Source organism: Rhinatrema bivittatum, chromosome 14, assembly GCF_901001135.1.
Source record: "Rhinatrema bivittatum chromosome 14, aRhiBiv1.1, whole genome shotgun sequence".
In the NCBI taxonomy this organism is placed as follows: Eukaryota; Metazoa; Chordata; class Amphibia; order Gymnophiona; family Rhinatrematidae; genus Rhinatrema; species Rhinatrema bivittatum.
In genome coordinates, this window is record NC_042628.1 from 14403062 (window position 1) to 14430519 (window position 27458).

General features: G+C 41.2%; 1 protein-coding gene across 17 annotated transcripts in view; it reads right to left on the reverse strand.

The window, feature by feature from the left end:
- Positions 1-27458, reverse strand: part of SUN1 (Sad1 and UNC84 domain containing 1) — a 106586-nt gene that overhangs the window by 60306 nt on the left and 18822 nt on the right. For 13 of the 17 annotated variants that reach the window (XM_029577084.1, XM_029577099.1, XM_029577096.1 and 10 more), the window contains exons 2-4: positions 23866-23962; positions 8972-9175; positions 5570-5763 (exon numbers count right to left, since the gene is read on the reverse strand). In XM_029577084.1, coding sequence (XP_029432944.1) covers positions 5570-5763; positions 8972-9175; positions 23866-23942 — 475 coding nt within the window. In that variant the 5' untranslated portion in view covers positions 23943-23962. The remainder of the gene's footprint in view (positions 1-5569; positions 5764-8971; positions 9176-23865; positions 23963-27458) is intronic. The other 4 variants (XM_029577093.1, XM_029577086.1, XM_029577087.1 and 1 more) reach the window with 1 other exon arrangement.

Sequence of the window (27458 nt, forward strand, 5' to 3'; positions counted from 1 at the left end):
TGAGAGAGAGAGAGAGAGGGAACGAGAGAGAGAGAGGGGGAACGAGAGAGAGGGGGGGAAATAAAAGTTTGTATGGCCCAACCTCCTCCAATCCACAATGATTTCAGGGTGACTGGAAATCAAAAAATCCCATGTATGAAAGGAGATTTTTTAAATCCTTATTACTTTTAAATTATTGGGTATAATTTGATGTTTCTGCTCTTTTGAAATATTTAATTTTTTTGGGGGGGGGGGGGGGGGAATAGAACACTTTTTAATTATTAATTTTTTTAAATTCAGGAGTGCATCTCTACCTCCTGCTGGAGTCAGAGAAATACTGAGGGACTGCAGGTGGCGCTCTCGTTATGTAGCAGTGCCCAAAGTTCTTTGCTCTCCGACTCCACCTGCTGGTAGGGATACACAACCCACTTCTCTGGACTGATCTGGGTATGTTCAGGAACACTTTAATTATTAATTTTTTTTTATTCATCAGATATTTTGAAATATTTTATTGGTGTTTGGGAAATTTTGGATATTCTATTCATTAACTGGTTTGAAATCTATTCTTTTAATGAATATGATTTTATTATTATGATGTTTTATATTTCTTGATTTTATTTAATGTTTTATGAAGAATGGTAATGCTCCTGTTTTTCCATTGTTGCTCTGCATGTAGAGCCTGGCTTGTTGTGGGTCCCAGTTCAGTTCTTCTCAGCACTTTTCTGTTTATACTTTCTGATCTCTTCATTCTGTATTTGGTGAGGTTCTACATTTGTGACGGAGGTGAGGGGGTGGGGGGGCGTGTCAGTTTTTAAAAATATAGATTGCAGGAGGGAGCTGGGCTTTATTTGCTGGGCCGGGACAGAGACTGAATGAATCGTGGGGTGAGGGGGGCACAAAACCTAGCACCGGCCCTGTTTGTGGACATCAGTATCCCACTCCCACAGATTTCTGCACAGCAATTTTTAGTACTGAAACTTATCTGCACGGCAGCTAACCAGTCCTCAAGCTCTTCCATTGTTTCTCTGCCGTAGATCTTAATGCACCTGTGAAAGCACAAAGGTTTCCTCCACTCCTGCAATAAAATCGCTTACAAAGGCACTGAAGAGAACCGGAACTAAGACCAATCTCTCATCCGGTTTCTAAGGTCATGCACTTATTTTTGAGCATATGTGGGATAGGATCCAAGGCTTTGCTAAAATGCTAGTGTACCACATCCAGTGCCTGCTATAATCTAGTTCTCGCTTCACATTTATCTGACAAACTTCTTCCGCTTCAGCTCCTGCAATCCGCTATCCTTTCCATCAGAAAAACTTCCATTAAATGTTCCAGCCACTTATTACCATTCTTCCAATGGGACCACTCTGATTCCCAAATATCTATTGAACGGGTCACATTCAGCAGACCCAAGCACCCCTCTAGGATCCATCCATCCAGCACCATGGCTCTCCCCCCTTTCAGTTTTTCCATAAAGAGCGTGGCCTGTACCCCAATGCTAAGTGCATCCCCGCCAACAAGCCATTCCTTTCCACTCCCTTCTTCAGAAGTATTTGTTGAGGATTTTTGCTTTTTCCTCCCAGCTCTGGCCTGCCTCACCTGAAAAATCTCATCACTTTGCTTCACCTTCTTAGAGCAGTGGTTCTCGACCAGTGTGTGGCCACACTTCCCATTCCCCTGCTGAGCCAGCTGCTCCCCCTCCCGAGCAAAATAGGTCCTCCGCCCGGGCTTAAGATGTTGATAGCCCGGGCGGAACACGACAGGACAGCTGGAGTCAGCAGCACCGGCGTGCTCTCTTCTTCCCACCCCCTCACCCCGCGGTCTGGAAGCGGAAGTGGTGAGCAGCGGGGTGCATGCGCGGGAAGAAGAGACTGTGCTAGTGCGGGCAGTGTCGGCCTGAAGAAAAGAGGCGCAGCCTGAGGAATGAGCTGCGCGGCTCGGAGAGAAACAAAGAACGTCGTCAACCCCCACGGCCGATAGGACTCCTTTCTCCGCGAGGGCTGAAAATGAAGGAGGTTGCTGCTGCCTTTAGGGTTAGAAGTGGAGGAGGCTGCTGCCGCCGCTAGTTCAGGGGGGAGGGGGGGGAGAGAGAGTGAATGAGCAAGCATGTGCTTGTGTGTGCGTGCATGTGAATGATTGAGAGCCTGTACATGTGAAAGAGTATGTGTGTGATAGAGAACTGGTTTAGGTGAGGGAGCATGTGAGTATGTGATTGAGAGCATGTTTGTAAGCATGCGAATGAGAGTCTGTGTGAGAGAAAAAGACAGCCTGTGTGTGTAAGCCTGAAAAGATACAGTATGTGTGTAAAATGTGTAATTAAGAGCCTATATAAGTGAGAGAGAAAAAGCACGTATGAGAGAGAGAGGGAGAGAGAGAAAGAGCGAGCGGAGAAAGTTGCAAGCAAACCATCCCTCCTCCTGCTAATTCAAAACAATCCCAGGGCACCTGGATATCATACGTTCCCAGGTATGCAGAGCAAAAAATTGTTTGTTTGTATCCTTATTTTTCATTACTGGGTCTGTGTGTCTGCTATTTTGAAATATTTTATTGGTATCTAGAAAATTTTTATAAGAGATTTTAATTATTGGATATTTCATTCATCAGCTGTTTTAAAATAATCTATTTTTGTTAGTATGGTTTTACTGCTACTGATTTTATATTTCTTGATTTGTTTTGTAAGGATGGGTGATGTTTCTTTTTATTCCTTTGTTGCTTTGCATACAGAGACTCTGGCTTGTTGCGGTTTCCAATTCAGTTTTTGACTGCATGTTTCTACTTATGCGTTTTGGTCTCTTTATTCTTTGTTAGGTGAGGGTCAGCACATGTGATTCAGATGAGGTTTTCTGCTGGCGTGTAGTTTCTGTGTAGGGCTCTATAGCAGCCTTGGCTCATTTTCCTAATAGGAGATGTATTGGTATCTTAAGGCCTGGTATAATATTTTCAGTGTTGCCTTTTCTTAGGTAAGGTGGTTATTGTTAAGTGCTGGAAATTGCTGTTTTGATGTGGGATGTTTACTGTTTATGCAATTTCTGTTCAGACAGAATATGTATCTTCTTCTTGTGTCATGCTAAACAATACAAATAATACTGGACCTTTTTTTTATTTCCGTCGTAAATTGTAATGAGCAGTGTGTCACACATGTGAGCGTGGTCTGTCAGGTGTGCCAGGATGGAAAAAAGGTTGAGAACCACTGTCTTAGAGATCTTTTCTTCCAAAACATGCCTTTGACTACCTGCCCTGCCGCTTTCAGCTTCACCAGATTTCTTCCCTGTGTTACCCCTTCTGGAGATCCCTTGTAGCTGTACTTTGCAGTTAAAATCCATTGAAAACCATTTTACATAAATCAGAATGACATTCCCAGATTCTTTATGTTTTAGAGAACAATATTTAACTATGCATAAAAAAAACCCCCCAAAAAACCTATCACATTGTCACTTTCTCTGTTGATTATGTCACCCACTTGTGGGACCCGCTTGTCCTTGGAGAAAAGTAAGAGAGACACTGGCCTTGGCAAACTCAGTATCCTACTATTTCAGATAGTTTTGGTGTTCCACCTGTTGACTTTCCTACAATGCCATCTTCCATGGCCACAAGAAAGGCAGGGACTTCATTCGGTACGCAGCTAGGTGGGTCGCACCATCCTCAGCAGTTAGAGTGCACGTTGTTTTGTGAACCCGTCTCATTCACCACCTCGGCCACGCCTACTCTGTGCAGCTACCTCTCGGAACAATTTTTTGCCTGCTGACTACTTCGTACTCTGTGCGGTACCACCTTCCCCTATCAGGCAGGCAGCTTCTCTTCTCAGATATGGAATCCTGCAGGAGTATGGGGCTCCCTGCTAAGTCCCAACCAGGACTTGAGAGCATGTTCACGGCAAGCACCAAACCCATAAATTCAGACATCTCCAAGGAGAAGCACGTCACACAGCTAACCTCTAGGATGACTGCTCTCTATCGGGCCGATTCAGTAAAGTCCGCGGGAGAGCGGGCGAATGCCCACTCGCCTATGCGCGCAATTCAGTATTTAAATTAGGTCCGGTGGTAGAAACGAACAAAAGGAGGCGCTAGGGACACTAGCGCGTCCCTAGCGCCTCCTTTTGGCCCGGAGCAGCGGCTGTCAGCGAGTTTGACAGCCGGACGGTTCAATTTTGCCGGCGTCGGTTCTCGAGCCCGCTGACAGCCACGGGCTCGGAAACTGGACGCCAGCAAAATTGAGCATCCGGTTTTCGACCCGACAGCCGCTGGCTGACTTCAAAATTTTTTCTTCTTTTTTTTACCCTTTGGGACCTCCGACTTAATATCGCCATGATATTAAGTCGGAGGGTGCACAGAAAAGCAGTTTTTACTGCTTTTCTGTGCACTTTCCCGGTGCCCGAAGAAATTAGCGCCTACCTTTGGGTAGGCGCTAATTTCTGAAAGTAAAATTTATTTTTTTTTAGTTTTTTTATACCGATTTTCCTGCATAAAATGCATATCAAACCGGTTTACAATGAAACAGAATAAGCAGGAAGTAAAATTCCTTAGTCTAATACATTTAAACGTCATTAAAATGTGCGGCTTGGCTGCAGATTTTACTTACTGAATTGCGCGTGAATACCTAATAGGGCCATCAACATGCATTTGAATGTTGAGAGTGCTATTAGGTTCGGCGGGTTGGACGCGCGTTTTCTGTCCCTTACTGAATAAGGGGTAAAGGAAAACGCGCGTCCAATTGCAGGTTAACAGTGCGCTCCGTCTTTATAATAAGGCTAACAGTGTACAGAGTTCCTAGGAGAGGATAATTTAGTCTTTATTCTACACCTTTCTTTCTTCTTACTGAATTTTCAGTTATTTACATCAGATACAGACAGCATCAGTAACTCCCCTCATAGTACCTTAGAACCAGTTCTGAAACACATCAGCTACAGCAGGATCAAGAGCTGCCATAAATAATTAGCCAGGGGGGGAAGGAGGATTCAAATTATACTAATGGAAATAACTAAACACCGAGACACGTAAAGCATGCATACGTGCTGGGTGAGAAATCTGTGGCTGCCAATGGAGGACTTACAATTAATGGCTGGCAGGTGGAAAACACCGTTCACAAACCTCAGGAAGAACACTGCCTACAGATGGCGCTGAAGGAACAAAATCGAGCGCAGAGAATCCCTAGCCCAGGACCCAAAGAAAAGGAGCAGGGGAATAATCTCCCCCTGGCCCAAAGGGTCTGGAGGAGCAGATGCAAGGTAATTATAGCCTCCCAGCGAGGCACAAACGGGCTGGCGGGAGAGGACTGCGAGACTGTAAGCAGAAAGAGAGTTGCAGAGGAGGAAGACAGAAGGGCACTGGTGAGGAAAGGCTTGTTACAATGGGAAAGAAAAGAGGGCTCTACAGTAGAAGAAAGTTTAGCTGGCAGCAATCTCCCCTCCCTCCACCAGCCGGTCAGCAGATGTTTTATTTGGCTACCATTACAGGTAGAGTTGACGTTTCATACATAAGTTTTAAACTACCCTATTTATACATTCCCTGGGTCTCCCCTTTTGCAAGACAATGAGGGAGGGGGCACCACCCGGAGGACACAGGCACGTCAAAGAACTTAAGTTTGCATTCCTCACCCCAAAAATGGTCCACCTCCGTTTGCTCTCGGATCAAGGACTCGTCTAATATGGTGGACATCGCGGATGTGTCACTGACATGGCTGTTGTAGCTGCTGTGGCTGAGTAAGGAGGAGTTGGACACACTTCTTTTTGGAGTGTGGTTGACAGCGATAGCCGACTGCTTGCTTGAACTCCGATGCTTCTTGGCAGTTCTAACCAAAAATAAGATGACATATTAAAGGCTTTGGTCTGAAATGTACTTTTAAGCAGACAAAACCTTATCTGACAAAGTAGCATTTTGATTCTATTGTATGTATTGCAGTGAAAGGAAACACACTGTATAGTTTCTTTTATATACAAAGGGTTTTTCAGAGACAAAATTAATCCTATTATATTGACAGGACATGTGTGAGAAACTGCTAATCTTGCTAGTGCAAAATTTTCAGGTCTCTGAAAGGAATTGCTAGGTATTTGGGGGCGAAACTTGACATTTAAAATCTCAGGGTACAACATAAAAGCAAGCAGACATTCTCAGGAAAAAAAAATAAAAGATAAGAGATCCGTGCATTTTACCAATCAAATATTCTCACGCACAGCAAATCTATAAAATGTTGCTTCCATCTGCAGAATGATTCACAAATTTCAGGAAATTAAATGTTCTGGCTGCCACAGCAATCATAACTCGGAGTCCATTTTGCATTACATCACAATGAAAACAAGTGGTTCTCTCATACATCTTCCTACCAGATGATATGTCTAGAGATTGCTGAACATGTGTATGCTGGGGGGCAGTGGCTGGAGGGGTAGACGGATCTTTGACCTTCCCGGGAGAGGAGTCAATCATCAAGACACCGCGGAACGGCAAAAATAACTGGATAATTTTACTCCATTAACTTGAGCTACATTTTCAGCCCATTTCTAACTGGCTCGCTTTACAATTCAAAATTCACCTAAACCTAACAAGACAAAAATTTGCCCAGTGATTTTAGCTACTGGGATTCTTCTGCTAAATTTAGCTCAAAATCAGCTAAATTGAAAGCCCCTGACTCAGCTAAAGTTTGTGCACTCTGAATTTGGGTGGATAAATTTAGCCTGTCAGTGGGGGGGAAACATTCAGAATCAAGAGATTTAGCTGTCCAGTTTCAAAAACCTTAACTGGGCAAATCTTTTGAAAATTTGACCTGAGGAAGTTTGAATTTTCCCCGTTTACAAATACATGAGAATATTCCCAAACAATCTGCAGGGGAAGGCACAGACACAGGACAAACAGTCTGGCTGTTTTTGGACAAGACTTTTCTTTTTAAAAAAAACAACAACACACCACCACACAACACGCTATCGAAATAGGGATTTATCCAAGAAAGTTCTGTAAGAAAGCAAAATTTGCTCGCCTGTAAACGGGATTCTGTGTAGACAGCAGGATGATTTAGCTAGCCGCAACACGTGGGCGACATCACCCGATAGCACAGACATGAAGCCAGCCCGCAGATGTCAGTAGAGACTTATGAGCATACACAGGAATCCCCACACGTGCACTACCTCATGAGTTCTTCTCTCTCTACCAGAGCTTAAGCATTAGCGAGGTCGTTTTGTTTCTCCAGGGAGGCAGGCAGGGTTAAATTAGTCTGCTGTCTACAGAGAACCCTTTTTACAGGTAAGAAAACTTGCTTTCTCTGCTGACAAGCTGGCATGAATCACCTATAACACGTGGGGAGTCCTGTGGGGAGAGATATACTGTGGCGCACACGCCTGCAACCAAGTGAGCCATCGGGCTCTTACAGAAGTGGCTGAGGTCCTGGCCAAATCAAAAGTTTTGAAAATGCAACCTTAAGGCGCTTCTCACATTCCTCCGTGTCCTCAACTGCAAGGTGGAAGTCTGCCTGCTCAGAGTCTGTCAGATGCTTTAGCTTTTGAACACATGTAGCGCTGGTGGGCTGCTATTCGGGCACTCAGCCTTAACCCTTGGAAGACTTTCTCCCCTTACCAAAACGCATCCAATAGCTTAGAGTACTTCCCAAAAGGCATGCTGGAGGGATCATGTGTGCTTAGCCATCGACTGCCAGCTTCTTGGCCTTAGATTTTACCATGTTTGTTTTTTGTTTTTGTTTTTTGCCTTTTTTTTAAATTACAACTTAAAAAGGTTCAGTTTGAGGTCATGCTGAGCAGCATAAAAAAATTAAAAGAAGCAATAAGGCAGTAAAGAGGGCACAAGGCCCAAAAAAGTAGAAACATTTAATGACATTAGGATATTATGTCCACTCATTAGTTTGACGAAGACGACAGCTCTGTAAACTGGTTCCATGTTGGCACCATCAGATGACGTCACCCACGCATTATGGCTAATTCATGCCTGCTTGTCTACAAAGAACCATTGCTACAGTAACTGTAAAACATAGGATAAATGTTAAAACTGATCTTCTGCATGCTGTTCTCTCTCCCTGAAAAACTCTTCTGCTCACAACTGAGCTCCCACACCTTTATATCCCATTGTTTTCAGAAAGCCTTTTTATCAGAATTCAGGGGCCCAGCTCCTTTAATGCTGCAGCTACTACAAATCACTCCCTATTCTGCATCTCATCCCCCTCTGACCACGCTTCATGGTAGGAAGAAAATCTCTTGGGCACTTGTTTCTCTCTCGTTGTGCGCCGTGTAACATACCTTGCATATTCCAACTTCTAGATTCTTTTCTTTTTGTACAGCGCTGTGCACACTGATGGCACTTTGCAAACAAGTCTCCCTTTACTCACATCTTAAACTTGCAAGCTAAGGCAGTAGGGTGCCTACGTGATTAGCAATTCAAAGTGAAAGCATCTCAGCTGAGCAGATTAGATGGACCAATCTGGTCTTTTACTGCGTTACTATTTACCCAAACACCAATGAAGTTGTATTTAGGATATATACAAATAAAACGCTGGTGGCAGCAGGGGTTCCCCTTTCGCTCATCTTAAAGCTGCTTTTTTTCCCCCTCAATATTAATATGGATTTCTCAGGTGATACAAGAGCTTTCAAGATGAGACAGATCCCCACCTCAGATGGCTCATGTTTGAAGAGAGGGACTTGTGTGGTCTACAAAGCTCATGTACAACAACTTATTTGCTGTTCTTAAAAAAAAAAAAAAAAAGAGAGAGACTAGCTCCAATATAGCTACCACATGATCCAGTACAGGTAGTGACATTACAAAGAATCTGGTATTATATGGAAAGGAAGAATAAAGAAAATTATTAAATAAATTCATGAGAGAAACCTCAATTACGCCCACACTATATCTGCTCCTGCCAGTGCTGGATGGGCAGCAGGACTCTCCACATTCCATTTGAATTCACAGATTCTAGAGGGACTGCGCAAGTTACACCAAGCTTTAAATTTATAAACGTTGTTTTTTTAATAAGCCATTTTGCATACAGTTCATAATTGGCTTACTTGGCTAGGCTATCCTTGCCGGATGACAAGCTCTCAGTAAAAGAGGCATTGCTGCTGATGTTACTGTGGTGGGCATCGTCGAGAGAATAATATCTTGCTGTATTCCCTAGGCGCAAGCTTCGTCGCGACATTCTTGGAGAATCAAATACTGGATCCAACTTGTGCTTGTTCTCAAAATCCAGAGCAGAAGATGAATAACTTGAACTATAATGAAAGGATTTTTTTAAAAATGCAAATTGTGAAAATCAAATTGATTTAAACATTTTATGAAAACTGGAAATATTAAAGTTCAAAAAGCCCCACATAATTTAATATTAATCAGTGGTCGATGTTGTGGGGAGGCAATAAGCTATATAAATTATATTTTACCCTCATACCATGTGCAACCAACAAATTATATTTTACCCTCATACCATGTGCAACCAACAAATAAAAAAAAACAACTCTAACTCCTCACCATTTTTTAAACAGTTTATAGATGTTCCCTAACTATAAATAACTTCCAAGGTACAACATGGTAAACTGTATAAGCAAAACTGTTCATAGTCCAGTTCTTCTGACTGAAAGTATCAGAAATGAGAAATCTCATGAATATTCCCATCTAAAATTATAAAGATGAATTCAACCACCGCTCTCTCAAACATTTAGTTTCCTTTTCTTTTTGAAGCCAGGGGGATATAAAGAAAACATAGCAGCAGATGTTTTCTGCATGTGCAGACACTTGCAAGCAGCAGAAGTATTTTATGCATCATTAGAAGAGTCGCCACATTGTGGCATCTACAGGAGAGCGCTGCAGATACTGGGTTCACATACTTACTAGTCAATAGCATTGACAGATCTCTCTGCTTTAAACTTGCCTCCAATGTAAAAAAAATAAATAAAAATGCAGGTTTAGCTCAACAAGCCCATTCCAGCCCATTCCAGACCAAGATCCCAAGAAGAAATTCTCATTTAAGGAACTGAGTGTTAAGTACAGTCTATGTTCCCGCAGTCCTGCAATAGCCCATTATTCACTTTTAGACCCTCCCTCAAAACATATGGCACAGTCAGATTTGCCATTTCTACTTGCCATGAAACATCTGTTTTGGCTCATCTTCAGCACAATGTGCACGCACATACTTCCCAAGCACAACAGCTGTAACTGTTTAAATATATTTGCACAAGTAACAAATTTGATCACTGCTGAACTGTGTGTTTACATTCAATTTAAAATATAGAGCAACAAAAAGGTATTACTCAGAATTAGAAGCATTATCTGCAGTTGGCAAAAAAATTATCAGAAGGTGCTGTAGTTTCTGCCCTTTGAGGATACAGTAAGGGGCATGGAATGAAACTGAACCCAGGAAGATGTGGGATTCTGGATCCCGTGGCACCGTGGTCTATGCACTAGGCTTCAATGTCACTCCTTGAAGAAATATTTCAAAACAGAAGACAGAAAAATTTGGGCTGTGTGAAAGGATCTGCTTGCTGAAGTACAGTCTAAAGGGTCATTTTCATGTGTATCTGCAGATATTTCTTGCTGCCATCCTATCTGCTGCAGAGATTTATTTATTTAACAATTTTTCTATACCGTCGTTTGGTGGGAACCTTCACAACGGTTTACATCAAGGCACATAAAATGAGGCTAACGTCTCTTAAGTTACATAGGTGCCAATTTAGGGTCGGTAACATAGTTTGTAAATGATATAAATTGGTAAGTGTACTGAGTCATTTCCGATTCACATGCCACTCTATGACTCTTGTACTAACTTATTTTAACCTTAAAATGTGGGTAGTCATTTAATCTGTGTTTAACAAAGCTTCTGCAGAACGAAAGACCACACAGTAAAGGCTCTGAAGAGATGCACGTGACATGGAGCAATTGGTTCAGGAACAGATGAGAGAGGGAACTATTTTACATCTATTTCTTAGTGTAATTTAGGATTTGGTGAGAGGGAACGGTGTTGGGGCCATTTGGCAATAATGATCATAACATGATCAAATTTGAATTAATGACTGGAAGGGGACAATAAGTAAATCTACAGCTCTAACCTTAAACTTTCAAAAGGGAAACTTTGATAAAAGTTGGGGAAAAAACTGAAAAGGTGCAGCTGAAAGGTGTTGTACTCCACATCAGTTTTATAGAGAGATAGTGGAATATAAATTTTATGAATAAATAATAAAAAGTTAAGAGTATAGAACAGGCATGGACATTGTTTAAGCACAGTCCAGATGTATTCCACGCATTAACAAAGGTGAAAGGGCCAAACGCTTGTCGGCATGGTTAAAATACAAGGTGAAAGAGGCTATTTTATCCAAAACAATTTTCTTCCAAAATTGGAAAAAGGATCTATATGATGAAAATAGGAAAAGCATAAGCATTGGCAAGCTAAATGTAAAACATGATGAGAAAATTTGAAAAGAAGCTGGCCGTAGAGGCGAAAACTCATAATAAAAACTATTTAAAATAGGAAGCCTGTGAGGGAATCAGTTGGATAGTTAGATGCATTTTGGAATGCATTAAGGCAGTCCTACAAGGGCAAATCATTGCATTTCGAGAGAGAGAGAGAGAGAGAGAGAGAGAGAGAGAGAGAGAGAGAAGCGGATGTTGGCATTACCAAAGGAGTTGTTTTGTCTTAAGGCTGCTCATGTGCAACAGTTGTCACCAGCTCTTAAACAGCAGCTGTACCCTAAATGCTTTTCTAGATTTCAAAGGCAAACATTTTTTTTCCCCCAATATAAATTGTTTCAATGAGAGAACAAATCGGATAGGTTGCTCGCCAATTTAGTGCATGATGTCAAGACTAAACCATTTATTACATGTATACTATATAGAGGTCAACAATGCACAGATACACCTGCAATTCTGCAGGCATTTAAATCTTTTTTTATGAGCAGCTTTATACGAGTACAACACCTTTGATCTGGCTTTTAAAGTAGGAATCATGGAGAAAGTAGCCTTTATGTAACCTTTGACTTGCTATAAGAACCATGCTATAAGAAAAAAAAAAAATGGAGAAGATCTTCCATTACTATTGGACCTTCATACCATGACCTCCCTGGCCAATCTGGTACTACTAGAATGACCTGACTGTTTTTCTTCTATTTTTCTTATTGCTTTTCCTATCAATGTTACATTCATGCTATGGGCATGGCAACAAGCTCATACATTACCATTAGTCAATTAGCTGATATCTCCCTCAATTATCTGGGTGGAGAATTCAAAATTAAACACCCGTCTATTCATATGGTATTTGAAATGGTACATAAAGAATATTACATTTGGAAACTATGGAGGAAGCTATTTTTTGAAACATGCAAAACAAATTTCTAAGCCATAATTAGAAACTTGCTACTACATCAAATTATATCTGGTCTTCCAATCCAGAACTGATTTTTCCATCTAACATTTTCATTAATCAGATTAGGATATCCTCATCATTAGATGAATTGCTGATACTTTAGAAAGCGCTCTATAGAAATTGTTATCATGTGGGATCACTGCATTTTAAGTAGTATTAATTATCTTTTAGATGCTTTATACATATATTCTGCAAAAAAAAGCTAATACTGTGATTATCTGCAAAGTTATCAGATTCATTTGCTTCTGGAACTGCTCCAAAATAAATTGTGCATGGATCAAGATCTTAAAGTTGTCATTTCACCTAGAATAAACTAGTTTTCATCTACAAATCTGTAGCAGCTGCCTGACTGCAGCTTGGAGACCCTGAATGTATGATTATGTCAGAGTACAGTATCTGGAATCCTGTCTTTTATGATGGAAATATTATGCTATTACAGTGGATATTATAAAGCTGAATTCTGAAGTGTGGTTTACAAAAACATTCAGTTTTTGAAAATAGATAAGTTGCCAGCTCTAGTGGGAAAAGGCATGGGAGTCTGACCGCTTCTTTAGTCCGTGGAGCTATTTTATTGAAAACCACTAGAAAAGTTATAAACACAATCTGCAGGACCTTCTGTTAATCTCAGTGGTTCTCACCATGGCTGCTGGAAAATTCTCAACAACCTACCCTGTCAAACAGAAAAGAAAAATTGCCCCTTGTATCCCTAATTTTTATAATAATAATTATTTTTTTTTTTTATTTGTTTTAAATGTTGGTGGTTTTTGCAGCTTCCTGGCTTGGCTAGCCTTTGAACTGAACTCAGAGGGCACAGGTGTTAGTTTCAGGACTCAGATGAGAGACCCAGAGCGCTGGATGTGTGTATGCTGGGGGGGTAGATGGGGAAAATGGGTCTGATCTTCTCCAGTAAGCTTCCCAGCTGGTGTCTAATGAGATGTGTTAAGTGTCTCTCTATGCATGGGAGCACGGGGGAACTGGTCAGACCAGTATATGAATGCAGGGCCTGGTGTCATACAATAAGGGTTTTACATATCTTATTTATTCAAAAAAGTTACTTCTAGCTCAAAGGCCTGGGAAAAACAACAATAGCCCTTTCATCATCTTTCTAAGACTCAAATAATCTGAACCTTTGCGACGCTCAAATGGAAGAGAGACTTACCCGAGACAGGCCTGGTGATGGAAGAGGCTTTTAGTTGGGGCACCCTGCAACAGATCTTCGTGTAAAGATGGAACTGCCGGAAGTGGCCTTTGGAGATGAACGTATCGGATGGTTATGAACAAAAGGGAACAAAATCTAGGTGTAGAAAACAGGGAGGGGGATTTGGGCAGCTAGGCCTTCCTCTGCCAGTAGAAAGAGGAGAAACAGGCGAGGGGAGCTGCTATAAAATTTCTAAGGATTTCTACCTGGGAAAGAGCAGGCTCGCCGAGACTGTTTTATATCTAAATGTCTTCCTTCCATTTTTATACTTGACTTCCTCTGGAGGTGAAGTAACCTATACTAAGATTCAAAGGGGGAAAAATCAGTATGGAGGTCTATGAACGACTACATGGAGAAGACTAGAAAATCTTTAGTCCTCTCGGGGGGTGGGAGCAATTCTGAATAACCCACCCACAGGTGGATCTCCAGCAGAACCCACCCATGCTTCCTCCCATTTGAAAGCTGGCTGCCGCAATGTACGTGCACTAAAAATTGTTCACTTCACTTTGCACCTTCTAACTATGCAGCTGGCTGAAAGGGGGCAAAATAGTACCACACCTTTGAAAATCAAAACGTACGAGTACTGTTTTACTCCCTGAACTAAACACACCCCTGGGAACACCTCATTTTAACTCAGCTAAAAGTGCACACACTATGAAAGTCAGTGCACATCGTTAGCTGGGCACAAGGCAATTTTGAGCCAATCCATTTCATTTGGGCAAAAACTGGCAATTTACCCGAGTAAATGGTTCTGAAAATATTTAATCAATTTCTAGAGCACTTCCCCGGCAAAGCAGTGCACAGGGCTGTACAATAGCACAGGGATCCGCCAAACATACAAAATTCAAAATAAAAAAAAGACACATAAAACCCTAAATCCTGGGCAGATCTCATTATGGGTTAAGCAGATAATTTAAGAGACTGTGCTCGACTGTTAGTGGTGCATTTTAGAAGATAAATCATCAAGTTCATTTGGTACTCATATCAGATTGGACTCTGCTTGGGTCATTGATTATAAATAAAATATAGGCACCTGTTCAGCAGAAAAGATATAGGACACCGTTTCTCATGGTGCAGTCTTAGTTAAGCAAATTATTTTTTTTATATATTTTTGGAAATTTGCATTGCATACTAGGGTGAAATCTCGTTTTTTGTTTCTTTTTTTCACTCTGTGCGGGGTTTGTTTTTTTTTGGATAATATAGTTCTCTGGCAAATTCTGAGGATCTATTAAAGAGGTATACGGACATTCTTTTGCCAGAGATCCTCAGACGACCATAGTATGGTCACTAGCATAACAGCTTGATACTTCTGATACCTGAAAGTAAATTAAAGCTTTGCTTTCTGTTTAGACTAACTTTTTTTCATTAATTTGCTTATGAACTTGTAGATTTATGTAAATCTCTAATTAAGCATCAGGTAAGTTGTAGGAGATGCCTTTTTATTGGACTTAATACACCTTTGCTGAGAGTTGCCCTCTCTGCCTCATTTCGGTGAAGAAACCAGGCAGTTACACTATAACACAGTCACCTAGGTAATTAGGTTGTTTGCATATCTCATCATAGCTCAATGAAGGAAAAAGGAATGCCAGAGGTGATGAAACTGTAAAACTGCAGTTGAAAGGGCTTATATTTGTGAGAAAGCCAATGTCCTTATTGAGTCCTACTGTAAGGGGCAATAGCACAGCGAAAATGCGTGGCCAACACCCCGAAAACTAATAGTGCTCATCTCATGCATGCTGTTGAGCCTATTAGTCGCCCGGGATACTGAAAGTTAAATGTGTGGTCAAGCTGCACATTTTACTCTCAGAAATTAACACCTGCCAAAGGGCAGGCATTAAGTTCTAAACAACCCAGAAGTGTACAGAAAAGCAGAAAAAAAACTGCTTTTGTGTACATTTCCGACTTAATATCCTAGCATCATTAAGTCGAGGAACTTAAAATATAATTTAAAAAAAATTTATTTTTTTTAAAAAATCTGCCCACCGGTCAGCGGGTTAGAAAAACGGACGCTCAATTTTACTACGTCCGTTTCCCTAACACGTGGCTGTCAGCGGGTTTGAAAACAGACGCCAGTAAAATAGAGCGTCGGTTGTCGGACTCGCTGACAGCCAGACCTACCACTAATAAGGATCTGTCCCTAGCGCCTCCTTATTAGCGCGTGGCCTCATTTAAATACAGAATCACGTGCCCAGGAGAGGTACCTGGGCACACTCTCCCGCAATTTTTACAGTATCGACCCGAGTGCGGCTGGCAGCTGAGATCTATCCTTAATGTGGTCAGAATAATCAGGCAGACTAAATGGATTACAAAAAAAAAAAATACCTCCCTCTCTCAAATCCTCTCTCACTGAGTTTTGAAAGAAAACACAGGTGCTCAAGATCAAAAATCTTTTAAAGTACAATTTCAACTTTATCCAGGCATGCTATACCTAAAATACATAGAAAAAGTGACACTTAAAACTGCAAGACTAAAACAACTTTAAAAAATCAATTAGAAAATGTTAGCACATACAGTAGCATTTCCTGACCACTAAGAATATAGCGCTCAAACATTTTTTGCTTGCGCCACTTATGATACAGCAATACCAGTTATTTCAACATGCTTCCAACACTGTGAAGTCCACGACGACTAGACTACTGAAGCCAAAGGAAAGCATTTTGGGGCAGGAGGGAGAGGTAGAAGAAAGAGCACCCAAATACAATTCAATGAGATGGGGGCAAGGCTCCAGCCAGGTAACAAAAACAGTTGAAAGTGGGTTGCATAACCTGCTGAAACCAAAAGCCACTTTAAAGCACCCAGCCTGCTGGTCAGAGGCATAACTAGTGAAATGGAGGAAGAGAAGAAAGCAGAGGACCATCTCTTGGTTCCCTGTTCGTTCAGCTGCAATGATGTTTTTGTCTAGAAGTGGACTTGTTTGTGAAAGCGCGGGAGTAATTTAGCTCGTTCACAGCAACAAGGACACCTTCCTTGCAGAAAACTTGAATTTTACCGGTACGTGGAACTAACTGCATGCTAATTAAGATACATTTTTGCCCTGGCAAAGCAGTTTCAGAAGGTAAACATGTTACAATATTCTCCCCTCTGTCCTCACCAAATTTTATTCACACAATATCATCTTTTAGTGAAAAACCCAAAGTACTAGGTTAAGTGTTTTTCCAATAGTGTATAGATATTTTTTCTGAAAAGAAACGTTTCCCTCTGCCTACTACGCAGTATTTCAAAAGGATAAATGACAAGTAGTAATTACCAGGTATGAAATAAAATACCACTATCAGATAATTACTTTAAAAAAAAAAATTTTTTCTCTAAGTAGTTGTACTGCAATTTCCCTACAACCCTGAAGCCTACAACAATTTTAGCAAAATCGTTGTGCATTTCTGAAGGGGTGAAAATAAATTTCTCTTGCCAAGTCTTCCTGAACGCCTTTAGGTGGTGTATTGCATCTATACCAAATCTCAGCAAGGCAGCCACCACTGAAAGCATGAAAAGAACAAAAGAAAAATTCATACTGGCCATCGGAGAAAGTTCTTTTTCACTCAACGCACAATTAAACTCTGGAATTTGTTGCCAGCGAATGTGGTTAGTGCAGTTAGTATAGCTGTGTTTAAAAAAGGATTGGATGAGTTCTTGGTGGAGAAGTCCATTACCTGCTATTAAGTTCACTTAGAGAATAGCCACTGCCATTAGCAATGGTTACATGGAATAGACTTAGTTTTTGGGTACTTGCCAGGTTCTTATGGCCTGGATTGGCCACTGTTGGAAACAGGATGCTGGGCTTGATGGACCCTTGGTCTAACCCAGTATGGCATTTTCTTATGTTCTCATGCACCCAGAAAAAAAAAAAATAAATAAAAGAAGTGGTCCCCCTTAGCTTCTGCACTATGGGCCAACGAAGGAGGTAGCAATAGCGCAGATCCTTCAGGTGACGGTAACATCCCAGAAGGCAGCTATGCGCCACGGTGAATCTGTTCATGGACCCACTGCAGCTAAGACGCAGAAGCGCGAGGAAAAAAAAAAAAAAGCTAAAGGAGGATGCGCTACAGTCAGAAGGACCCCTGAAGATACAAAGGGAGCAGATAATCTACTGCTATGCTACAAACCCCCCATATTTAAAGTCAAGAGGCTTTACAAAGAGCACAGCAAAAACTGGAAGGACGAGGAAAACCATGAGAGGAAAAGCTGCAAAAAGTAAACGAGGCAAATTTAAGAAGGAAGAGAGAAAAAGGAAAAAAAAAAACAAAAAACGCAGCACTAGAAAAAAAAGAACAGCTACAGCAATTAAGAGGTGGTAACGGGTGAGATCCCAGGGAAGGATAATGGTCCAACACACCTGTGGTGGACAAAAGCAAAGACAGTCAAGGAAGCAGAGGCAGCAAGAGAAGGTGGCTGAGCTGCTGGATGCTATAATGGGATCCACTAGGGGGCAAGACTACCTAAGTTACATTTAAACACAACCTAAAAAGCACAGATCAATAAGGTCAAACTGTATAAAAGCGACTACTTATGGATATCAAAGAAATAAATCTGAGACAATACTGTGCTGTAAAAACCATAATGGAGAGAGACCTGCCAACAAGGAGGAGGGGACAGATAACATCTTTGGGGGGGGGGGGGGGGGGGGGGAACCATACCCAGTAGATGAGTACCTCAAAGGACTGAGGAAACAAAAAAAGAAAAATCAAAACCACAAGGTAAACATGCTGAACGAAAATCTAAAATCCTATATATATATTATATATATTCATTATAACTTTAACTCTGTTTAAACTGTTCACCTGATTTTTCAATGTATGCGTTGTTATAAATGTAAACCGGAGTGAAGGCCTCTACCAATACTTCGGTATATAAAAGACATATAAATAAATAAATAAATAAATAAAATTCGAATGCTCCCATAACAAACTGAAAACAGCCGAAGCACAAAAGTTGCAGAGATACGAAGAAACCCTGAGAATATATATGCCATGTTGGGTCAGAACAAATTCCACTGAATTTAGTATCCTCTCTCCAACAGCAGACAGTCCAGGTTGCAAATACTCGTAAGATCCCATAAAGAAGATTACTCACTCCCAGGGGTAAGCAATACCTTTCTTTAGTTTACCTGGCTAATGTGTTATGGACTTATATTTACGTATATTTATCGGATCTCAGTTTGCTCTATGCAATTGTTATGCCTCTTACTATAATCATGATGTTATTTGTAAACAGATACAATGCTTGTATCTGTTATTCTCCGTTTTATTTGCACTGTTTTCATTGTAAACCGATAACGATGTGCAAATGGCAATCGGTATATAAAAACCCCTAAATAAATGGACTTGTCCTCCAGGAACTATGTTAAAATTTCTATTGAATCCCACTGTGCTTGTCACCTTGACAACATCCTCTGGCAACAGATTCAACAGCCCAATTATGCACCGAGTGAAAAAGTACTTTCTACTGTTTGATTTACATCCGCTGCTGGTGCAGTGAGCTGGGGATTTCAATGTACTGTCCACAAGGACTTAAAAAGGTCCTTTCCCTAGGTGGTGATTCCCAATACAGAATCCTGCATTGTGTGCCTATAGTTGGGATATTTCCCTATGTGCATGACATGAACATTAAAATAAAAACATTTAGAGAACACAAAGCATTTCAACAGGGCAGGAGTAACCCCCCCCCCTCTCCCAAGACAGGTTTTCAGGATATTCATAATAAATATGCATGAGAAATATTTGCCTACACAGGAGGTAGTGTATGCAAATAAATCTCATGCATATGCATTAGATATATCCTGAAAACCCAATTAGAGCCCCCCCCCCCCCCCCCCCCCGGACCAGTTTGAACACCACTGCAGTAGGGAACTAGGGAAGAGTATTAGTGCAGTTAAAAATACAACCAAATCAAAGCTAAAATAGAAAAAAAAAAAAAAAAGAGTTGTAGAGAAATTTGTAGAAGGATCCCATAGAGCAGGGGTGGCTAACTCTGATTCTCAAGAGCCACAAACAGGCCAAGTTTTCAGGACATCCTCAATAAATATACATGAGACGGATTTGTACGCACTGCCTCCACTGTATGCAAATCTGTCTCATGCATATTCATTCTGGCCTATTTGTGGCTCTTGAGGTCCAGAGTTGGCCAACCCTGCCATAAACAAACAGAATGGCTACCCACTTATATCAAAATCATGGTATGGCCCAAACCAACTAAATAGATGGAAACCAGTTTAAAAAAAAACAAACAACCCACCCAAATTGGAGAGACCTTGTCCTGAAGGCATGTCAAACTTTCGGCTCAAACATTTAACACCCCTCCATTAAGGCCTGGCAAACTTCAAAAATCAACCGACCAAACAGCCAAAACTACACCACAATGGCTAACAGAACGCTACCTCGCCTTACATAGGGAGACTCAAATAACGTTCCCTCAAACTACTAACAACATGCCTACCAACAAGCTACAAGCTTTTCAACGCAATAGAATATGTGATCACAGACATTAACATCTCAGTGACAGAACAAAAGAGAAAGCATATGGGACAAAGACCAGTTGATGCTGAATAAAACCATCAAGGCCAGGTGCATGAAAAGTCAAAACCCCAGGATAGCATGGATAGACTATAAAAAAAAAAAAAAAAAAAAAAGCACTCGATATTATCCAAGAGTATGTGATTCTAACTTGCCTTGAAACGTACAGCGTGAACTCTGGATTGATTAGAGTACATCAAGCTTACCAGACTGCACTCTCTCAATTAAAACTAATCGACAATGTACTATTTTCAGAGAGATTCCCCATTCTCATGTTTTGTCCAACACCAAATCCACAGAGAACTTTAACTCCTTGAGCTGTGGAGTTAACCTTAGACACACTAATGATCCACAGATAACATTGCATCAACTATTTGTAGATGGATTGAAGCTTTTCTGCGAGTAGCAAAGAGTTTCTCAGATGGCATCAGGATGTCATTTGGATTGGACAAATGTGCTAAGGAAACAGTCCTTGAAAGGAAAAAAAAAAACCAAAACAAAGCAAAACTGAAAGCTAACATTCAAAAACTTTAGCAGGAAGCTGCATATTGTTATTTAGAAGTAGAAGGTGTAACAATCCAGCACCCGTCATCAAAAGGACACTACAGTATTCAACTGGTATTAAAAAATCACTTCACTAGCACAGCATAAAATACAATTCATCAATTAACTTGCAATCCATGCTTTCTCCTACAAGTTTGTAAATGTTGACTGGCCGCATAAAGATCTTGAATAGTCTGTTGCAAGAACAAGAAACCTCTTCCATGCAAAATTAAAAAAAGAATCGGCACGAATCAGCTGATCCCAAAAGCAGAAGCAAGCATGGGTCTAATAAAAATAGATTACAAATTCAAAGGAGTTGCTATTATAGGCGTCTAGGCATACAGAACAGCATCAGATCCAAATACTCAAAGAGCTCTGAAGTACAAAAGCGAACAACAAAAATGGATGTCCACCCTTAAGCTTGGACAATTATTTCAATGAACAGAAGGAAAAAGCATGAATGAACCAGTGGAGGAGCAGCCTAGTGGTTAGAGCAGTGAGCTAAGAACCAGGAGACCAGGGTTTGAGTCCTGCTGTCACTCCTTGTGACCTTGGGCAAGTCACTTTACCCTCCATTGCCTCAGGTACAAACTTAGATTGTAAGTCCTCTGGGGATAGGGAAATGCCTACAGTACCTGAATGTAATCCACTTTGAAGCACCGGAAAAAGTGCAAAAAGCGGAATATAAAAATCTAAATAAATAAAAATACATTTGAGGAAAGAGCTAACAGAATTTACAAAACGGGCCCTCAATATGTGTTTTCAGCACGTCTTATTGCATCGGCCCCTGAAATCATTACCTCACTGACAGTGGACACCAGATATCTCAACTCTTACAAATAAAGTTCAGCATATGCTAAGGCTAACTGGACAATCAAAGGGGAGGGGGAGGGGATTTCTCTACCCTCTCCCCATTTTATTCCACTAGACCTGTGTTTCCCAACCTTCTCCTGGAGGCAAACCTAAGCAGGATATCCATAATGAATATGCATGAGAGAGATTAACATACCCAGAATATGCAAATCTATCTCATGCACATTCATTGTGGCAATCCTGAAAACCCGACTGGTTAGGCATGCCTTCAGGAGAGCTTGGAAAACACGGGACTAGACCGTTCCAAAGCGCACAATTAGCTCATCCATCACATCACCATCTTTAAAAAACAAACAATCTGAGGGTTTTTAAGACCAATTTCTTGATGCAGAATCTGAAATACTTTGCACAGTATAATCTGGAATAGGACAGGTCATGGGAAATCACAACACATCTATTTCTCTCTGCCGGCACAAAAGAACATGTACAGTATGCAAAGCTGGTACTATGGCCCAGATGGATGTGCACACATTTTGCTCTGTACAGTTTTACAACCAATTTAATAAGGAAGCTAGAGCACAAAGAGTGCGCACAAATGAGCCCTGCGCCCCATGCAAATCCCGTTAATCAAGGCTTTAGCTATTACCAGCATTCCCAGTTTCTTGAGGAAGATTTTTCAATATTCTGTGGTAATAGTAACAAATTTGGAGAATTTTACATATACTTGCATATTAAAAATGTTTTTTTTTCCTTATTTTATAAACAAAGTCTTCTCCTAACATTTAAGTGTCCAGATAATTTGGCTTGTTAGAAGAAAAGGGATTTTAGCAAATGGTACAGGGCAGGAAGAAGAAGAAGAAGAGATCTAAGGCTGAAGGATAGTGGAATAAGGGACTGAGGAGGACAGGAAAGCAGGATTGGAAATCAGAGAATTAAGAATGATCTGCTCACCCCAACAATGATCCTTTCTCTACACACCCCCCGCCTCCAAAGCTCATTCACACCACACAGGTCGCTCCTTCCCAGACTCCCCTTCTCGTTCCACAGTGCCTCCAATCCTCTCACCCCTCACTCTCTCCCTGCAACTCCTTATATCCCCTCTCGCACGCTTGCCTCCCTCCTCTTTCACCCCTAATTCAACCACCACCACCCACCCGCACCTGCTCAAATCCCCTAACTCTTCTGCCTCCCATTAGTAGGAACAGCACTGCAGCACCTCAGTCTGCATCGTCTTAGTGCCGTGCAATTCAGATTGCGACAGAGCGTGCGGCTTTTGGCGCCGCATTGCTGCTTTACTGAAAACACGCCAGGATTGCGTCAATGGCGAGATACAGGGCTGCTACCGACGACACTGCTCCTGTTCCAATTCTGCGAGAAGACCCAAATTCTGCAGCCCTTCTCAAGTTGTTGTGGGAGACAGAGGCGCTGGCTATTACTGCCCTATGCATAGAGGTGCACAGGCTAAACTCATGTTTTCTTAACACTGGAAATTTAACTCCTGGGTCAGGAGTTTCTGGGACTATTGTTAGTCTATGGGGGTTGAACCTGGTCCTGTATTTGGGATTTATACATAGAACACAATTTACACCCACATTTTTTTTTTTTTAAAGATTTGGAATACTTAACACAAAACGCAGCATTGCAATCGATTATTCGTCACACTATGTTTACATCATTGCTATGTCTTTTTGTGATTTTTAACCTCAAGCCCCAGGACAAGATCCCAGCTACTGAAAAAAAATATGCTTTCTTCCCTGGGCAATCATATCCACCTACAAATGTGTTCCCTTATTGATATTTAAATTTCCCAAAGAAACTCCTTAAGAGTTTGCAACTAGATTGAATGTCCACCCATTTCTGATCCAAGCAGGAGATAAAGTAGATCTGAGATGTATTCGCCACTCTAGATTTTTATTTTTTGTTTTAAAGATGACTGAATTATGAATGTACTCGACTGTTACATGAATGGATGGTAGCAAAGGCTGAAGCCTTGACTATTGGCAATACAGCTTGCAAGTTTCAAACTTAAGCTAATTCAATAACTTTTTGTAACACTGGTTTAAAAAGAAATGAGACTTAAAACTAGTCCTGTAGTAAAAAAGTAAGCATTTCACTGTTTTACTGGAGAGCAGATTTTACAAGTTAATTAGCAAAAGAAGGGAGAAGAACCTTGAGAATAATTGCTCATTTATCTTACACAATATTTTTGGGTGGAGACTGGGTAGACAACAGTATTCATACTAAGATGCATAACGACTGAGTCACTAGCTCTGAGTCACCGGCTTGCTCGTGTTGAAATCAACTATTAGCATACAGTTTGCATTAACAACAGAGATGTGCATCAAATCCCACCCAAAAACATTTTACTTCGTAAGCATTAGTAACAATTCATTACTTGAAAACTGCTTAGCAGGAAAGTCCAAGCAAAACTGTAAATAAAGTATTTTAATACTGACAATTGTAACTTTGAATTTAGAAAAGATTCATTCTCACCTGAGCGCATATGTGTAGCCAGAGTTCTCTGGCACGCACTGAGGAGGAGTGTATGTGTGCAGACGTGAAAAATCCATGCTCACCGTTTCAAATCATACTGCAAAAGGTGGAAAAAGCATGTTGCAAATATTTAACATTTTTTTTTTTAAATTAAGAAAACATGCCCTTGCTTTGTTCAGCTTGCAGTCTGGAAGCAGCAGAAGACCAGATACATGTAAACGATTTCAGACCAGGAAATGCTGCATCATGATAAAGTTATCACTACTCTACTGAGCAAAGACAACAGACTTATTCCTATCCAAAAGCAAGCAACATGCTGAAGCCAGTTTCCTTCCATTGTCAATATCTGCTCTTCCTCATTCTTTTCTACTCTTGCCTCAATTACTATTAAAATAGCTTTGGGCGATTTTGAATCAGTAAACCAATCAATAAGTGCCATTAAAATAAGTTATTTATTAATTGTGATGAATCGCATTTCTTACACGTGTATATCAAAGACATGGGCATATAAAGCAATTTAAAAAAAGGACTCCAAAACATAGAAAGTATGCTTTACCTAACGTTTTAGAGAATAATACTATGCAACTGGACAATTTAATCCAAAAATTGTTAAAATGGATAAAAAAAACAACTGCTTTAAAACATGTGTACAGCATGTTTTAAAGCAGTTGTTTTTGGCTCAAATGTACCTTACTGCTCAAAAGATGACCAACATTGGTGATCAAACAACTCATCCCTTAGGTATATAAGCTAGCACAAAATATTATAACCAAAAAGTAAAGTTTGGAGACTGCCCATCTTTCCAAATCTAAACTAAATGATATAAAATTATTAAAGGAATTGTGTGTTTTTGTTTTATCTTTCAGGCAATGGTTCAACCAAAATTTCCCTTAGGAGTAAAAACATTCAGGACACACCCAAGCAAGAAAGCAACAGCTGGCTGAATCACAAAACCACCCTTTAACACCATTCTCATGTTAAGACTCCACATTCTTTGGGTGAATTTCTTAATCAAAGGCAGGCAATAAATACAATTGTCTTTATGGCCCAGTGGTTCTGCCCTTTTATTTCCTTCCTGCTCGGATGGAACCAGTGCTAGGATTCTAGCACCGTGAGCCTTCATTCACAGCTACCTGGGGAGGTTTTCCCCCTCATTCCAGTGACGTTCAGGGACCCTTCCACCAAACTCCCTCAGAAACCTTGCATCATAGGCCTCAAGTCCCAACCGGAGGCTGCAAACACTGCCTTCACAGAGTCCTCAGCCCCAGCCGTCCTGATCTGGGGGTCAAACCAGGGATTCACTGCATGGTCATGCATAGCGCTGATGAAGAGCTACTGGGCCGAACCCTTTCACATATTCTTAATAAACACACTACTTACCATTGCATATCCCCCCCCCCCCCCTCTAAGCACAAAATGGATTTCCTAATTTAGGAGGAGGAGGAAACTTGACTTCTACTGTTCAGAGACTAGTAGGAATAATTTGCCGACTTGCTGGTGATAGTCATGAAAGATACCAATGTTTGGTTTTAAACAAAGAGCAATAAAGAACACTAGGATATGTGGCCATAATTAAATATGTTAAATCTTTTAATTAAGACAAAAAAAAAGGCAATCTAGCAATAAGACCAAGAAACAAGCAAGAAGATTTTCTAGAATCCAGTTACTGCTGTTGCATGAAGCTGTATTCAAGGCCTACTGTGTTTACCCTGTCCTGCTTTTTCAAATCAAGCAACACGGACAGCAGTCACACAAGTCAGGCAAAGGCAAGGCTGCTATATATAAACGTGCAGCTGGAAGCACACGAAATATTTGGAAAACAGGAACGCATTAATTTGCTTGCAAAATGCCCTTACCATCACATGCCCTTGATGGAGGATTTAAAGAAGCTTTGCCTTATGTCAGCCTAATACAGTGGTTCTCAACGGTGTGTCGCCAAGAACACGCAGGTGTGTCTCCACACTTCCCAGTCCCCCACTGAACAGCTGGAGTCAGCGGCACCGGCATGGTCTCTTCTTCCCGTCCCCCGTGGCCCGGAAGAGAAAGTGGTGAGCAGCGGGTGCATGCGCGGGAAGAGGAGACCATGCTAGTGGGTTCAGCGTCGGCCCGAAGAACAGAAGAGAGACGCGGCCGGAGGAATGAGCAGCGCGGCTCGGAGAAAAATGAAGAACGTCAACCCCCATGGCCGATGGGACTCCTTTCTCCGCAAGGGCTGAAAATGAAGGAGATTAGGGTTGGGAGGAGGCTGCTACTGCCGCTAGTTCCGGGGAGGGAGGGAGGGAAAGAGAGTGAATGAGCAAGCAAGCATGTATGTGTGTGTGTGTGTGTGAGTGAGATTGCATGTATGTGAATGATTGAGAGCCTGTATATGTGAAAGAGAATGATTGAGAGCCTAAGAAAATGCCATACTGGGTTAGACCAAGGGTCCATCAAGCCCAGCATCCTGTTTCCAACAGTGGCCAATCCAGGCCATAAGAACCTGGCAAGTACCCAAAAACTAAGTCTATTCCATGTAACCATTGCTAATGGCAGTGGCTATTCTCTAAGTGAACTTAATAGCAGGTAATGGACTTCTCCCTCCAAGAACTTATCCAATCCTTTTTTAAACACAGCTATACTAACTGCACGAACCACATTCTCCGGCAACAAATTCCAGAGTTTAATTGTGCGTTGAGTAAAAAAGAACTTTCTCCGATTAGTTTTAAATGTGCCCCATGCTAACTTCATGGAGTGCCCCCTAGTCTTTCTACTATCCGAAAGAGTAAATAACCGATTCACATCTACCCGTTCTAGAGCTCTCATGATTTTAAACACCTCTATCATATCCCCCCTCAGTCGTCTCTTCTCCAAGCTTAAAAGTCCTAACCTCTTTAGTCTTTCCTCATAGGGGAGCTGTTCCATTCCCCTTATTTTGGTAGCCCTTCTCTGTACCTTCTCCATCGCAATTATATCTTTTTTGAGATGCGGCGACCAGAATTGTACACAGTATTCAAGGTGCGGTCTCTCCATGCAGCGATACAGAGGCATTATGACATTTTCCGTTTTATTCATCATTCCTTTTCTAATATTTCCCAACATTCTGTTTGCTTTTTTGACTGCTGCAGCACACTGCACCGACGATTTCAATGTGTTATCCACTATGACACCTAGGTCATTGTGAAATGCTTTTCTGAATAGCCAGGTTTTTAAACTTTTTTGAAGATTTTTGGATCACTCTGTAATCTTGTCTCTAGTGGCAATATGTTCCATAACGTTGGACCAGCCAAGGATAGCGCGCTCTCTCTAACTTGTGTTAGTTTCGCTGTTTTTACTGATGAGATTGTTAGTAGTGCTTTATTGGCTGACCTCAGATTTCTTTGGGGTACGTGTAATCGTAGTGCTGTGTTTAACCAGTCAGCTTTATCTTCACTGATTAGTTTGTGAATTATGCAAAGTGTTTTAAATTGCACTCTCTGTTCTATTGGTAGCCAATGTAGTTCGGCCAGTGTTTGGGTAATGTGGTCTCCTTTTGCCGGTGAGTATTCTGGCCGCAGAGTTTTGAAGGACTTGTAGAGGTCTTATTGTGGAGTACGGTAATCCCGGAAATAGTGTGT